The 18,120-nt window shown below is 34.4% G+C and overlaps 1 protein-coding gene across 1 annotated transcript in view; it reads right to left on the reverse strand.

Moving 5' to 3' along the window:
* The window catches only part of LOC132703260 (uncharacterized), a 47,963-nt gene extending 34,619 nt beyond the window's left edge, over window positions 1–13,344 (reverse strand). Inside the window, exon 1 of the mRNA XM_060672409.1 lies at window positions 11,742–13,344. Within this exon, the coding sequence (XP_060528392.1) occupies window positions 11,742–11,829 (88 nt within the window). The 5' untranslated portion in view covers window positions 11,830–13,344. The remainder of the gene's footprint in view (window positions 1–11,741) is intronic.
* Window positions 13,345–18,120: the final 4,776 nt, after the last annotated feature.

Below are 18,120 nucleotides of genomic sequence, written 5' to 3' on the forward strand. Positions count from 1 at the left end.
GGTGTGGTCTTTAGCCAACTTGTCGCAATTAAATTTTAATTTTGACTTACCCGGACTGTCTGCGATCGTATACACTAAACTCTCGGTGAAGAAAGGAAAATAGAGGGAAGGAAGAACCAAGGGAAAGAAAACTCAGCGAAGTCTGTTTTTCCCCAAAACCCGTGGGTTTACCGACCGATGCTGATTTTCGACTGACCTAGATGGGTTTTTAAGGCGGTGTTGCCGAGCGTTTTACCGCAAATACAACAAAATAAGTTCAAACTGGCGTTTTTCAGACAAATTTGTAGATAATTTGTGCCAAAATCAAAATAACTCGAAAGACCATGCATTAAATAAATAAACATATGCCAGACTTTCTGACACCAGAATTTAACTTGACCCGCAATTTTCCCAAAAGCAATAAAATTTTAATCAAACAAAACCTATATCTCTAATGTTACTAATTATTTACACAAAGGTGTTACTTTAATTATTTTGTTCTGGAAGAAGGCACAATTTTAAAAACGAACGCACAAAATTCCCTCTCGCAGTCTTCACAGAAACGTTTCATTTTTCCCGGATGGAGCTCAGTAACCACTGCCAACGGAGAGGCGGGGCGTTATCTACCTTAACAAGCACCACTGTTCCCAGTTTAATATTTGGAACGTCAGTATTCCATTTTTCTCTGACTTGTAAACTTGTAAGATATTCCAAACGCCAACGTCTCCAGAAATCCTGCACCATTCTATCTATCAACTGAAACCTATCCAGCCAATTTATATTAAAATCTACAACGTTATCAGCAGGTAAGCTTCCCAGCGGAGTCAATGTTAAAAAATGGAACGAAGTCAAAGCGGAGAGAGATGATGAATCCGCCGATAAACGACACAAAGGTCTTGAGTTTAATACCGCCTCCATTTGCATTAAGTTCCTCGTATGTCAATAGCTGATCGCCGAATGCCTTGTATAACCGAGACTTAACAATCTTAACATTGCTTTCCCAAATTCGGCCGTGATTTGGACTCTGTGGACTTATAAATCGCCATTCTACTCCGTTCAAATTTAGTCCTCCTAATATAGCCTTTGTGTATTCTTCTGAATTAACAAACATCCCTTAAAACAACTTTTACACAAACAAAAGATGTCCCCTGGTCGGAGTACAATATTTTGCAACGACCTCTTCTTGCCAAGTCTTTTTAAAGCTTGCAAAAAATGATGAGTACTCAAAGAGCTTATTAGTTCTAAGTGAACCGCATTGGTACTTAAACGGCTAATAAACAATATGCCTTATGGACCACTGTATTTCTTTTCCCACCCAAAGTGACGTTCGTTTCTCAACGCTGAAATCATAAATATTTTCCTCCAGCATTTTCATATTATAATTCACTATATTTTTACACACATAGGTATTTTCAGAGTATGATATTTCAAAGTATGTTTTAATAATTGTTGGCGTGCTAATGACAATTTGAGTTTTGTTACAATGTTCAAATAATGATATTCTATGGTTGGTATTAACAAATAATTGGTTGTTTGTCATTACATTTATTTTTGCCTCATTAACGTTACAAATAATTAAACAGTTCTTAAGGTTGTTTTACATATTGTTGATTACTTAACTTATTACATAGTTTTTCTAAAAATACATATCCTTATCTTCTAATATATACGGAGTGGGTAACAATCAGTAGATTAGTAGTTTTAATTAAAACTGGATACAGCTTTTGATAATCGTAAATTGTACTAATAAGTATATTTAATACAAAGATTATTTCGTGCTCAGTAATAATTTGCAAAGAGGGGCAAATTCCAAATAATATAACTGAGGGAAAGAAGTAAGTTCTTTTCGGAAAAATATTAATTTTAATATATCTTAAGTTTTTTTGAGTTTTGTGCTTTGATTTGATCATCTTCATCTAAATTTCCTAAAATATTTGATGGATTATTATCAAATAAACTACGTCTTATCTTTGAATGCGCTAATAGGATGCATTTTCTTTGTAGGGAGCGCAAAGAATCTTCTTTTCTTGAGCTGGTTGACATGGATGTGGGTTTGTTCAAAGTATGTGAATTTTTTGGGGTCTAAATACATTAGCTTTTGGCGTTTGAAATGCTTGTAATAGATGTTTTTTTTTTCGATATATAGAACTTTAAGTTGCAATAAACCAACAATGGATTATTCGATTTACATGAAATTTATTTATCCGAAAGATAATCTTGTGGCATTACATTTTAAATATGATTTCTGGCATATGACCGCCACGGCTGGCATGGATGTAGTCCAATCTGGAAGTCCAATTTTCGATGACTTTTTCTAACATTTGTGGCCGTATATCGGCAATAACACGGCGAATGTTGTCTTCCAAATGGTCAAGCGTTTGTGGCTTATCCGCATAGACCAATGACTTTACATAGCCCCACAGAAAGTAGTCTAGCGGTGTTAAATCACAAGAACTTGGAGGCCAATTCACAGGTCCAAAACGTGAAATTAGGCGGTCACCAAACGTGTCTTTCAATAAATCGATTGTGGCACGAGCTGTGTGACACGTTGCGCCGTCTTGTTGAATAAATTCAGGAATAAAAGAGTTAGTAATCATAGCTCTATACCGATCTCCATTGACTGTAACGTTCTAGCCATCATCGTTTTTGAAGAAGTACGGACCAATGATTCCACCAGCCCATAAAGCGCACCAAACAGTCAGTTTTTCTGGATGTAACGGTGTTTCGACATACACTTGAGGATTCTTCGCTCCAAATGCGGCAGTTTTGTTTGTTGACGTAGCCATTCAGCCAGAAGTGCGCTTCATCGCTAAACAAAATTCGCTTATGAAAATCGGGAACAACGTCAATCTCGTTTTGGGCCCATTCGACGAATCTACGCCTTACTTGATGATCGTTTGGCTTCAATGCTTGCACGAGTTGGATTTTGTAAGCACGTAAACCAAGATCTTTCTGCAAAATCTTCTATAAGGTGGATGGACACACATCCAATTCCTGTGCTCGATGGTGGATGGACTCATTCGGGTCTTCCTCAATGCTACGTTCTACAGCAGCAATAGCTTCTTCTGTACGCACCGTACGGCATCTCTGGGGATGCGAGTTAACAATAAGAGTAAACGTGGTGCGAAAACGTTCCATGGTAAATCGAATTAACTGCTCTGATGGACGATTTTGTCGACGATAAAATGGACGTAGTGCGCAATACGTATTCCGCACAGAACTATTGTTTTCGAAATAAAATTGCACCATTTACAAACGTTGTTCAGGCGTGAGTCTATTCATGATGAATGAAAAAAAAATCGGTCGCCATCTTGAACAGTAATGCCAACTTAAAGTTCTATACATCGAAAAAAAACACCCATTACTTCCGCAAGTAGGCATTATATTTTCTAAATTAATTTCGCTAATTTCCCCCCTTTCAAAGGGGATCTACCGCGATTCATAAAAAATAATATTTGTAATAAAATCATCTTACTGTTCTTTCTTGACCGTGTTTAGCACTGAACGAACTCTTCTATGCCTCTAACAACTCCATTGGCTTACGTCTTCAATTGATTGGTTCTTTTCGATAGCTTCCTTGGAGTAAAAATTCTCTTGACCACAAGGCGATTTGCAATAAACGGCCAATGAAGTCATCCTGTTCGCAGCACCAATTAAAGGTTCGGGAAACCCGTTTTCAAAATGGAACTCTAAGATGTTAACTTAAAGCCGTTTATTTCAGTACTAATGTTACATGTTTTGACCAATTTATAGATATCTACGCGATGGGAAAGTTTACAAAGTATGTCAAGCAACTTGGTTATTGGCGTTTATTGGAAGTAGTATGCGGTTCCTTAATTCAAGGATCGAGCTTTGGGCAACACCTTCAGTAAGCTTCTTTTTTTCCTTTTTGATTTGTTTATTTATGTGTAGTGTTTGCTGCCTTTGGTGCGAAGTTTGTAAATGTTTTCGTGCAACACCTCTGAAGCTCATTTTTTGTCATTTATGAGGAATTATATCAATGTCGACCGCCTTTTGCAAATCGATGAATATTGTAAACACATACTTATTTGTGTTAAGTCCTCCTGACATATAATATATCATCATCATATATCACTCTAAGACGGCAAAAAATGACATCTTAAAATGATTTAAATCAAAACTATTTGAAGCAGATATCATCATTGCAGCCGGTTCATACTACACCAACTTTTACTCAAGCTTTGGACCCTCCGTATGTAACACCAATCAATTTGAAACAATTTACCGCCTTCTATTCACTTGCTCGATGTATAATGCTCTCCGTACCGCGGAGTTTTCCAATAACAATACTTTTTACAAAATTTTAATTTAAGTGGGTCCAAACATCTTGCTTATCTTATTATAAATATATTAAAGATCTGCGCCTTTCTAAGAAACGATTAAAAATAAAATTATAATTTGTATCTGTGTATTTGAAACCACATGTTGATAGATCCCTATTATTTTACTATTTTTTAGACTTATGTAATGTGTAATGCGGATTTTTTTTTAAATGCATTTAGGAGAGAAATTCGCCTATAATTGTTAAAGTCTTTTGGTCAGTCTTTTTTATATACTTTTTTATATATTAGTAATTTAGGTGGTCGTTTAGTAAAAAAATGTTGCACATTAAAATAACCACACAAGTTCAAGTAGTACGTATTACGAATAAAAAATTGGCGTAACTTCTTATAATATTTATTAATTTGTTCGATATAACATGTTCGATTGAAAACATACCTAACAGCTTTTAAGTTTAGTTGATCGAATTTAAACACGACGGCGTCAATATTGTCAATAATCACGGCGGCACGCTTAAATTATAGGCACGAGGATTATTTCAATTTGTTTATTCTTTCGTTTAACAGTGACCTCTCAGTTCTTAAAATTTTGAGAGGGAATTCCAGCCTAAATATTAATTATTATTAATTGTTCATTATACAGCTGAAAATAGGAAAAAAATGTATCGATAAATGGTTCCAAAGGGTACATTAGCCTTTTAATATCTACTAACTACAAAAGCAAAAATCAAATTTAAATTGAGTAAAGCGGATTGTGAAAGGCTTAATTTTCGAGGAAATCGTAATACTATTGGGCAGTTTTTTCTCTTGCCGTACCGATTTTGATTTGCAAATGAATTGAAAATTATGAAAATAAACTTTCACAAAAATTTTAGCAGTTAAAACCTGAGACAGCCTTATCCATCTCAGACCAATCAAATTAATATCTTTTGAGGAATTAATTGCCAAGAAGTTGGAAATCATTAAAAAAACCTCTTAACTTTCGACAGCCAAAACACTGCCACAGTTTTGCATTGTTCAAAAATATAGAGGACTAAATTCTGCGTCGATCGACATGCAAAACTTCAAATTCGGTTAAAAATTGAGGATTTAATGATTATATTAACCCCAAAAGCACCAAATTCATCCACCAGCTACGTCACGAAACCTGGAAAAGGAACCTCTCAGTACACCTTCTGCTCTCAAAATTACTTCGTCCGTTGTCAAACAGAAAATTCTGTTCCTAAATGTGATCAATGGATACGATATATACTCTGCATTTTATCGCCAAGGGAAGTTGAAGTTTTTCAAGCTTCTTGAAATTGACACAACATTATAAGAGATTGTCAAGCTTTTCCATCATGAAGGTCCTGAGATTCTCGTTTCAGCAGGCCTCCTAAATCTGGACTGGTATGATAGACCACTGAGATCCTCTGAGCTGAAGATGGAGGAGGACGGACTTTGGCCTTCTCCTCATCATAAAGATACAGTCTGTTTACAGATGCAGATACACTGTTTCCTGCAAATGTACAAAGGAGTGTACAGTGTAGCTGCCAAAAAATTGGCATGAAATGTTCAAGAATATACCTCAACTACCTCAACACCTGCTCGAATTCAATATCCTTCGAGGATGAGGATGTGACTCATATTTCTGTACAAGCAGAAATTGGTGAAGATAGTCCCGTTGAAGATAATTTTGATGAAGAGGATACACAACCGCGCCACCTGAGCTTCCCGGATGAAGAACCATCACATCTAAGAAAATGCGAATATGAACTACATTTTGTACTGGGTAATTGATAATATCTATTAATGATGCGATTGTAATACAGAACTTAATATTGATTTTTGTTAGTACTACCCGAATTTCTACGCAAGTTATGCATATTCCTTTAACATTGAAAAGCAACAAGAAGTGTTGTTTGGTGCAAAATGTTGGTGCAACTTTTATTTCATGGATTTGTTCCCAGAAGTATCTGTTTCCAACTTATATAGGCTTCGAAAATCGCATACTGTAAGGTTGCACCAAAATACGATTAACATTAACATTCTATTTTGAATATACCACTAAATCGAATTTGATTTTTTAAATGTCAGTTGGCGCAGAATCTAGTCCTCTAAGAAAAGGGTACAAATTTGGCGGTTTTGGACCAAATAAAAGCTTCAAAACGATTTTCAGCTTGCTGGAAATTAATTCCTCAAAACGGAGTTTTTCGACTTAATTTTATTGGTATATCTGTTGTAAAGTTATAAACGCTGCTCTTAAATTGTTGATCAGCTATAATATTTTATGTAAAGATTTAAACAAAATATTCGTTTTTATTGTACAAATCGTGAGTAATTTAGTTTATAGATTTAATTTCGACTGTCATCGTCGCGTCGGGCCCACCAATAACCTTAATTTGCAAACCGCAGGCATTCGCAGTAAATAAAAAGCAATTGTTATACGACCTCTAATTAGGATTGTCCACAAAAAATGACGTACTGATACCAGAATCTCGCAAGACCCAAGTCATTCGAATGCGTCACAAAAACACAATGGCCATTTTTATATTGCCGCGAATTGACACGCAAATTTCGTCTCGAGATTTGCAACTATAAAATAAAATAAATTAAATTATTAAATTATTTAATAAGGTGATTCCCCAGAAAAAAAGTTTCCATAAACGTAGGTCCGGAAATCCATTGTTTCCAAGACGTTAAAGTTTTGTTTAAAAATAATGTTGAAATTAATTCAAATATCTTTTCACGGAATTGTTTGTTGTTTCTAGATGATTTGGCCCTAACTAAATAAAAAATTAACAGTGGCCTTAGGGGAGGGGTCGACTTAATCAAATTTATTGATAAAAATGTACGCCACTGACTATAATTTAATTTCGATATTTCCCTGAGATCGAGCGACCAAAAATACTACTTTTCCGTCTCTTGTATTTTTCTCTTATCTTGCTTCGTTTACCTGATAAAAAATAAAAACCATTTTATTGCTTCTCCATTCATCATAAAAGTACCTTTCAACAATCCATTATTTAGCGAACAAGTCGACTAAAAATAATTGAATATTTATCATTCAAATTTTTTTTTAAAACTATTCAAAAGGGTTGGTGTTATTCGAATGTGTTAAGTTTATATCTATCGGTCTAATATTGCAGTTCCGTAACATGAATCGCAATACGAATACGGAGATGACAGACATGCACTTTATTTATGGCAATCAATAGCTAACCGGTTGTACAGGGTGGTCGTAATTGGAGTATTTTAACAGGAAAAACCTATTTCTGAACTAGATAGAGCAAAATCGACTTACATGTTTGAGAAACATTTAATGGTTTTTTGAGAATTGCTCATAACTTCTTTATTTATGAAGATTCTGGATTCGAATAAAAACATTATTAGGGCATTTTTTAAGGTAAATGCAGTGTCTGACGTAGATTTTTTTTAAATAAGGGCAATGAAAAGTGAAAAAGACGAAACCTATGAACCATTTAATATTTTAATTTTCATTCTAGATATTATGATTAATATTATAAATTATAGTTATTTTAAGCTGATAAACAAAATACAATGAATATTACAAAACATTTTTTTTACATTTTTACGTTAATTGCATTGAAACATTTTAACGTAAATGTTTAAACTGTGCCACTCTCTTTTTCGTACTGAAGGGCCACTATTCACTAACTCTATAGGACTGATGGGAGCAAACGCTTCTCGGGTGGCTTCCTCTAACTCTGTTTTAGTTTGGACATTTCTTTCTTTAAATATAAGATCTTTTAATCTCCTCCATAAATCTAAAGGAGTTAGATCATACACACACCTAATTGTAATACAACATTGTCCAAAATCTTCATTTAAAAATTGACGTGCAATCCGTGCTTTGTGAGCAAGGCAGCCCTCTTGCTGATAATAAATACGCTTTCCAAGAATTAATGGCATACCCATATATTAAATCCAAAGCACACTTTCTACATAAAACTTCAAAAAAAATTACAATTAAATTAGGCTACAATTTCACAAACTCAGGAAAGAAAAATAAATAACTAAAGTAAGCTATCTGATTCCTAAACCTACCCTGACTAGTGAAAAAGTCCAAATACTCGTTCTCATTGCCCAGCCGGGCCGCCCTTGCAATGAATGTATTACGTCCACAATTGGTCCTGTGGTACGGTACAGAAAGTGTGCTATTTAAGCGAGTTATTCGTATTGGTGCCGAAAACCCAATTTTTGACGGAATGGAGGGGCAAAAACAACTGGAATTACTAAGTTTGAACAGCAACATCATATTTTGCTTCGTCACGACGTGCTTTAAGAGTTTTCAAACCTAATGAGTTTTCAAGGCCCACATCATCGATGTTAGCCAAGTCGACATCCAACTGAAACACCATATAACGAAGAAAAAGGTGCTGAACTTGTTCGATTCGACGGATAGGATAATCAGAATTCAATAGACATGAAGCATAATCCAAGTGTGGTTGAACCAGAGCAAAATATAGGAGTTATGGAATTCACGTTTTGAAAATCTAATGATGACCTCTTAATAAAGCCCAACATTTTATAAGTCTTTTAAAATTATTTTGGATATATGATTGTTGAAGGTCAAGCCGATTTCGCCAAGGTCTTTAACATTTGATACCGCGATTTTGATACCCTACACCAAGAGGATTTTCTATGCTTCAGCGATAACAATTGTTAAATATTCCGGATACGTAATGAAATAAACTTCATTGGCTGCCTCTGCGTTTTCGTTTGACACAATGTAATTCTGTATCATATCATCCTTTTCATAATTTTGGTACATTTTAAATTGCTAAATGAAGTAAAAGCTTAAGTTTGGTCGCTAAAATTATGTGTGACAGAACACATAATTCAGTAAAGAATAAAAGTTATGTCCCTAACTGACATTGACAGCTAAATGAACGGCCTACTAATACATAAACAAAAAATGCCCTATATTTCCGCCTTTTTCCATAACAGATAACAAATTTATATGGACTGCTCGACACGGGAAGTTTTTGTTAAGACCACAGCCAAGTATGATTGCCATATAAAATAAAATTGTTTTCATTTATGAGAATACGGAGAACTACAGAAAAAATGTGAGTACGGCACTGTATTTGCCTTTAAAAAAAAATGTTTTTATCCGAATCCAAAATTTACATAAATATAAAAGTTATGGGCAATTTTTAAAACGGACGGAAATTGAAAAATACCCTATATCTCGGTTGATAGTGAAGATATCGCCATGCGGTTTTAACTATGAAATGTTTCTCAAAAATCGAGCCCTTGATAGTAATTCCTTTTTTGCTCTATCTAGTTCAGAAATAGCTTTTTCCTGTTAAAACACTCCAATTTCGACCACTATGTATACTGAAAAGTTTTCTGAGTATTGCTCCTGATGAATGCGGATGTTTTGAACATAAGTAATGGAATTATTTGCAAATTCTGAAGAACAATTCGTCATATCCATACCAAATAGAATGCGTTCGTTTATTCGCATCTTCCTGTGGATTTTTTTTAGACATTGCGTTCGGTCAATGACTTTTGCGCAAAATGGTTGAAATCCGGCAACTACTGATGTTGATGAAGAAATGCAATAAGACATTTTTATTAAAAGAATTTAAAACGTAAACCGGAAGTACCGGATAGTATTTCACTATACAACGGTGGTCAAGAGAAAATGGATAATTAAAATATCAGCAGTCCAAGGGAAATTAGTTGGTTTACCCACTGAAATGTAAGCAATATTTAAGGAACTATTTCCCTATACTTCCTTCACCTATTCCATCAGGAATGAACATATGGAAATGTACCAGTAGTTTGAAATACACAAGAGACAAGACAACTAGAGAACTAGACATGACCTGGAAAACAAGTTATGCTGGAGGAAATGCAACGAACTTAAGGTGTATTTCCCAGGTAGGTGCATCTTAAACAAATGATTCGTTAAATAATTATTCTGCACTAACATGACAATTTAGCAACAAAAGCTCAATAATTTTCGTACTTCTACATAAACCACAATAGCAATAAAGAAGTTAATATCGCAGATCTAACACGTAAGCAAAGGAAACCATGCAAACCAGATATAGAGAGTATATATTATGTGGCAGGGTCGTAATTATAACTATATGCCATAGTTGTTATCTAAATGGACGGAATAAAAAAAAACTAAAATATATATTCCTAGACTCAGTGCATAATCAATAATTAACAATCCCTTATAATTCTATCGTAGTATATTCGAATAACAATTCTAAAGTGTTACAGCACCAGCGCATTTTGGTCAGATTGCTTGTGAGTTTTTGACATTAGGATGCTGAAATTGCTAGATTGGAAGAGGTAGACCTCACTTATGGCCTGATTTAAACTCTATAGATTTTTTCCTGTGTGGACGCCCAAAGTCCTTGGTACGTTACTCCCATGAAAAATGTAGAGGACATAATAGATCAAATTATTGCTGAGTGCAGCACAATTAGAAACTACCCTGGAATTTTCTCCAGAGTTCGCCAGTCTATGAGAACAAAATTGGGTTCTTACACCCGTACTGAAGGTGGTCCCTTTTAGTTGAATTCTTCACAAAAACTTCAAAAGAAGAAAAAATACTACTTTTAGTCGCTCTATCTCAAAGAAGTATTGAATTCATATTAAGTCAGTGACGTACATTTTTATCAATAAATTTTATAAAGTTGGAGCCAAATCGGTCCTTTATCACTAGAAACAGCTGCCAAATTTTAAACAATGAATTAATAAAAAAAAAACATTTATGGGAACTTTTTCCATAAAATTATTTAAGAAATCACTCACTTAAATATTAGCGCGTCCTTTTTAAACAACCGGTGTATTATAATTAAAAGATTAAGTTTCAAGTGACCATAATTTTGAAAACAATGACGTAAAAAATTAATTTCGGAATATTACTTGACTGCGGGAATCTTTTGGCGTCATTTGTCGGTTTTCCTGGCAAAACTGCAATTTGCTCAGGTTAAACCAGGTACACGAAACGCGACCTTGACTGGGATATTGTTTAAGTGTTATTACTGACCATCATTATAATAATATTGTTCCCTCGCATCAGAAAATAACTTACGTGCCATTAATATACATATGTTCTGATTTTTAATTGACCAGTTTACGAAAAGATGCACGGCGTTTTCGTCACGTAAAATGTTTGTTCTGTCATTATCTACTACTCGTCCGTTCGCCATACAAGTTCATTATTAATTAATTACATTAGGATTCCGCATTCGGCGATAACGTGTTAAATTGTGTGTAGACCACCATTGCCCACGACTTGGTATTTCTATTACAGGAACGATCGAGAATCGGTGTTTATTTGCAAGGTAACATGCAATCGGAAAATACATAGAAGATACCGGATTCGATTCGATATGCGCCAAAGTGTTTTCAGATTTGCTCAAATGATAGTTGAATTGAATTTCAAACAGCGCACGAGCTTAAGAAAAAAATAGTTTTCCACTAACTCACCCAACTGCCGCAAATTGTGACTCCACGCTTCTGTCAGAGTACCCACGAGTACCGCAAAATATAAATTAAATTTCCCTTCGACGTGCATTTTGAAATGAACCGCCACATCCAACACTAAATAAACCACTCGAAGGATCCAGCTCTTGGGTTCACACGAGGCAGCTCGAGAATTAAAAAAAAAACGTAGGGATCGCGACGAGATGCACCAACGATTGACGAGCGCCGTCCGACGCGACGAATTCGATCGAAATGGAATCCGAAACGCGACACGATCATTTTTTGTTACTTATTCGTTGTTTACCTGACGGTGTTGTCATTTACTACCATGTGCGTATGAGCGCAGGGCGATTTAGCGAGTATCGTGGACTCGGGAACACCGAAACATGCCATCTTGACAGAATGTGTTTGTTCTTCGTAGGCTACATACAGGTGGAGTTGTCGGCAGACATATTCGTTGTTGCTACACATTCGCGGACAAATCTCTACAGATGTGTGGACGCCATTTCTTTTTTGTTCACTTCTGCTCGTTTTCGCTTTGCGAACTATTGTGTCTTATATCGGGTTATGGATAATAAATAGAAACTGGCAATAATTGGTATAAAAGTTTAGTGAGAGAAGCATTTAGTGCCACGTAACGATATTAAGCGACCGGAAGAAATGTTGACTTGAAGTTTGGTTGTGCAATTTCCCTAGAGCTTCTAGGACAAATTATACCTAAAACTTGTTGGGCATTATTTCTGTCATTAAAACATGAATTCTTAAAAATAAGTATTTTAGATAGTTTTAGTATAGTTACAATAACCATTAGTGTTTGTTAAATAATACAAATTCGACAATGTCAGCTGCCGTATTGTCATTTGTTGTATTATTTGTTGGTGGTCAGTTATTTTTAAAGACAGCGACACTATGCTACTTTTGTGTCAACAAAATTACCATGACCATCTTGGTTTTTGAGTTACAGGCTGAAACCCAAAACTATCGATTTTGGCACCATCCCCGTATTTCCGTTGTCTTATAAGTAATTATATATATGCTACATGAGCTATTATCTTGATTCGGGTTTAAAGGCCGTCGTCGATTGGAATTACTTCCTAACATTTCGCTAGCACGAGTGGCGAGCTTCTTCCGAGGTCCTTCCATCTCCGATGTTGGACGTAGACTGTCAAACATCGGAGTCAGCGGGCCGCGAAAGCCTTAACCAATTTATGCTACATGAGTTAAAAAACGTACATATAGCATTTGTTTCCAGAATCCAGTAGCGTAGTAGTCTGTTTTTTACATGCTCTAACCGTTTTTTTTGTTATGAAGCAAGCATATATTTTTTAATGGAACACACTATATGTTATTTGTTATATTAATTGGAAATCATTTAAGCTTTTCAAAAATATGTATTGGCATAGAGTTGTATTGAGAATTAAGCTCAAAATTCAATTTTCTTCATTTTCTACCTTCTTTGCAGCAGTAGGACACAATAAATCAACTAAATTAGCTAAAAATAAGATACATCTAAACGATTATTACGATACAAGAGCCTATTTACTAAGTTTTGAAAAAACACGATTAAAATATATTTTTTAAAAATAATATTATTTTTTTAATATGATAAATATTATGTTATTATAATGTTAAGTAAATGTGTCAAAAACTTAGGAGACTGACCGTTTTCAATTATAGTTCTATTATCTATCCATTTGCCTTCGTGTGTTTATTTCATTTAAATTAACTTTCTATAATTATAGCAGTATATGAAAATTCTATGTTGGTATGTTCTATACAATGCAATGAAAATGCCCGTAGGTAAGGCTATAGTCAGAATAACTTTTATATTATAGAGCTGAGTTTTGTTTATATTATATATCTAGAGAGGCGACAGCCGTTTCCAAATATAGTTGCTCGTCTGAAAATAAATCTAGTTAGGCACGGATTCTTTATTTAACCACGTCCTAACAATTATTTGTAGAAGAATAAGGAGCAATGTAATTAGGTCTGTAAAATACCTAATTACATACTGATCTAGCGTGTGGGAAGCGTCGTCACTTTACCACATCAGTTTCGTTTCCCACGAATCCGACCCACTTCGGACATTTCCAGGATTTTTGCAGCACGGGTTTGGGAACAATCGGATGTTTTTGTCAAAACGTTTGTCAATTCTAACGGTCATGTCAGTGAATGCATATGTGTTGTTTTGTGAAAATGTACCCAAAAACTAACGGTCCTAGAAAAAGTATAGTATGCAACACATTCGGTAAACTTTTTATGTCACTCGTTTATTAAACACTCGCTACGCTCGTGTCAAATAAACTTACCGCACTTGTTGCATAATAATATATTATGCAACAAGTGCGGTAAACGGCATTTGACTCGCAAGTTTATTTGCAACCTAGTGCGGTGTACATACTATACTTTTTTTACGACCATTAGTTTTTGGATACATTTTCGCAAAACAATACGAATTCATTCACTGACATGACCGTCAGAATTCACAAACGTCAAAATCAAAGCATGAGAAATATCTTCGAAAACATCCGATTGCTCCCAAATCCGTGCGGTAAAATCCCGGAAATGTCCGCAGTGGCTCGGATTCATGGGAAATGAAACTCACTTGGTAAAGTGACGGTTCCCGCACGCTAGATCGGTGGGTAATTAGGTATTTTACAGACGGGAGTAGAAAAAATAACATACAGCAACTAAAACATTTTCTTTTTATCCTCTTGCACCTATATTTCGTATGCAGCCAGATATATCGCTTCCTTAATGTGATGAGGCATCCTTTCGCGCTTCTTAGCCTTGTGATGTAGGAGGTGTTGGTACGTGTTAATGCAATGAGCCGGAATTTGGAGGCACACCCGTGCATATTTGATATTTGAATTTGGGACGAGCCCAATTAAGCGTAAAGAAAAAAATATATATTCTAGGCTAACAGTCCCCTTGCATAACAGATAATTTGTTTACATCCATTATTGTGCGACTCCTTTTTTTTCTAACTTCACACAGTTTAATTTCAATGCAGGTTGTTTATAACAACTTATTATTATTATTTTTTGTTTTTCTTATTGTCATCATAATCACATATGCTCTTGACAATATCTGTTAACAATCTTTCGTGCTAACGCGGAATTGAGCCGACTGTAATGTCCTTTTTCAAGAATAGTTTTCGTATTTTGTTGATCAGATAGTAGCTATTCGAAGCTATAGTTTTTTGCATCATAATCGGAAGCGGTGTTGTAGAATCCGTTAAAAATAATAAAATAAAAGTTGTGAAATTTGAACTCCTGCTTCTCTAAAGCACATATAATACATATGGATTAAATTAATGTTAAATATTCAAGCTTTTTTGTCGGTACTATATATAGACCACCCAATACTAATATATCAAAGTTTTTTAACACACTTCAGGAATCTTTGCTTAATATATACTTAGACCATAATAACATAATATTCTTTTGTGATTTAAATGCAGGTCCTGAATCTATATTAACTTGTGTTTTTTACTTTCAATATGGACCAATACGTATAAAATCCTACCCGAATTCATGCTCTTACATTTAAATTTAAAAAACGTGTCTAATGTAGAGGTTGTTGATAATAACATTGCTGATCACTTTGTAACATATATAAAATTTAGTTTAGACTTGCCAGGTGATAAACCTGTAAGTTTCTATTAAAAAATATTAATCTTCTGGAGTTTGAGAGAGGACTACATTTGTCTTTAAATAACATACTTTATTTATATGATATTCAGGAAAAGCTAAATTTCTTACATACCTGCATATTGGAATTGTTTAATGAGCACGCTCCCTAAAACTGCTTTAGAGAAAAGAAAAAGTATAAAGATGCGCCGTGGATTACAGATAATATAAAACTCTCACAAAAATTGAGAAATAAAGCCCTAAAAAAATTTAAACAATCTACGCTTCTTGCACATTGCGATTATTATAAAATATTGCGTAATTACTTCGCCACAAGGTCAGAGACAAAAGCTTATTTAAACACAAAATTTCGTATTTGCCAAAGAGAAATAGAACAAATTAAGGAAGACTTATGTTATAAAACGTAACAAGGGTACTTTACTGAATCATTTAGGTAATGTCAATTAAATTAATAATAATTTCTTGGTAAACAGTGTCAAAAATAAAGATGTCGCCAATCAGAAGCCGTTAAATTTTTGTAATGGTAATATTTTAAATGACAGAACGCTCCAATTTAGCTTTGTCCTGTCTACGGAAGGTGAAATTCTCAAAATTAAAAAAAAAAAATAAAATCCGAAGGTGCTCGTTAATACTTCTCTGTATTCCACAAATTGTAACATATATTACACACATGATAAACGAGTGTACCTTAAATTCGTATTTTCCGTCGATATGGAAGCGAGGACAAGTTATACACCTACCGAAAATAAATAATCGAAGCCTATTTAATCACCTGCGGTCAATTAGCATATTATCTGTTTTATCAACAGTACTTGAAAGGTTTATTAACAAACAGATCCACAGGGCAGTAATGTTGGTCCCTTGTTGTATACTGTTTTCACCTTAAACTTCATGAGTGGCACAAAGTTCAACACTACGACTGGAATTTTTATGCGGATGACACTCAAATTTGTTATTCATTTTTTCCTCAAGAACAAAGCTATCGCTGAGGACTTTATTAATACTGATTTATCTTTTTTTTTTAACATTACATTTCCTAAAGCTAGACCCAAATAAATCTTCAGTCATACTCTCTAACCCATGCAACGAAGAGCATAACATTTAAACTTAACATAAATTGGTCATAAAAATTTGGGTCTCACTCATAATTTGCGCTTGCGATGTAGAGAACATATTACAACAAACTTAGAGTTGCCTATGGTAATTTGAAATTAATTTAGGGTAATAGACATATTCTGCACTGCAGTGCCGTTTACAAACCATGTTTGGATGGTGCCAATCGTTACCGTGTTCAGAACTCGTGCCTAAGGCTAATTTATTGATAATACAAATTGTGCGTACCTACTTTTGACGCAATTTAATTCAATTAAATGTGTTATTATATACAATTTCGCTGTTTCAATTGAGGCCTGAACAGTATCTAGACTTTCTAGCTGCCCTTGCAAGGCCTATTTTTAACCAAGCCTTTTTTATTTGCTTATTTAATAAAATGTGATGTTATTGATTGTAACAATAAAAGTATTATTATTATTATTATTATTATTATTATTATTATTATTATTATTATTATCTTTATTATCAAGTAAATAGTTCGACCAGTTTATATTCTCGATTTTAAGTCAATTGCGCATCCCTCGGACTAACTTAAAAATTACCTGATAGCCATTACAATCTGCGAATTGCGCTCCGGTAAATATTAGATGTCATCCCGCAAACATATTCTACAAACATTATCGATTCGATACAACATATCAGTTTTCTGATTGAACTAAGGTTTTGATGTTTATTTTTTGAGTTTTCGCAGCTCAAATTCATTTCGAATTTCGGACGTTAAAAAACTGCTTCGAACGGCAATACTGGTAACACAATTTTACTTAAACTAAACCAATCGAAAATTTTATTATCTGGTATTTTTTACGTTCGTGTCATTTTAAAAAAGATTCATTTTACCACGAAAACAAGATATTAACAATTCTCGAAACCTGTTTGTAACGCGATACGCTAATACCTGGTAAAGATTCAACGAGTATAATCCGAAATATATTGTTTACGTATTCACCAGAACCATTAATCACTTGGATTTTTATATTCACTGCAATTAACCACGCTATACATTTACTTACTGGCCCAATAAAAAGGGTATGTACAGGGTGCTGATAACAACAAATTCTACCTCCAAAATAAGTGTTAGTTTTCTATTATAAATATATTTCGAAAAACCTAACTGAGCAACAGATACGAAAAGGAATATAAAATTTTGGTCAGAGGCTTCACTTCTGAGGAGTACACGTAACATAAACTGTAATAACTTTTTTCTGTGTTGCCTGTTTTTTCCTATAAAATCGCATCGAAATCGATTGACATCGCCAGGATTTGTTCATCAAAAATCAAAAAGTATGCCTTGAAACTTTATTCATGGGTTTTTTATTTGTTAATTTTCATTCCATGGCTCACGAGAAGGCGGTTTTTATCCCAGAAATATGGGATCTTAAAATGACTTTGCAATATGTAACGTTATGACAATATCTTGACGGGCTGAGACAATGTTGCAAACATCGCCGTAGTTTTTAAAGGTTTAATCCAAGTATTTTAGGTACCAGAAAACATAGATCAAGATCAAGTACAATTTTTTCTCCTAACAGTGTTACGGTTAGTAAGAAACGCACTTTTCTCATGTGACGTCTTAATGAACAAAGACACGCCATTTTAGGGGAATTACTTAACCTTCA

This window comes from Cylas formicarius, unplaced genomic scaffold, assembly GCF_029955315.1.
Source record: "Cylas formicarius isolate icCylForm1 unplaced genomic scaffold, icCylForm1.1 PGA_scaffold_6__28_contigs__length_40554024, whole genome shotgun sequence".
NCBI classification, from domain to species: Eukaryota; Metazoa; Arthropoda; class Insecta; order Coleoptera; family Brentidae; genus Cylas; species Cylas formicarius.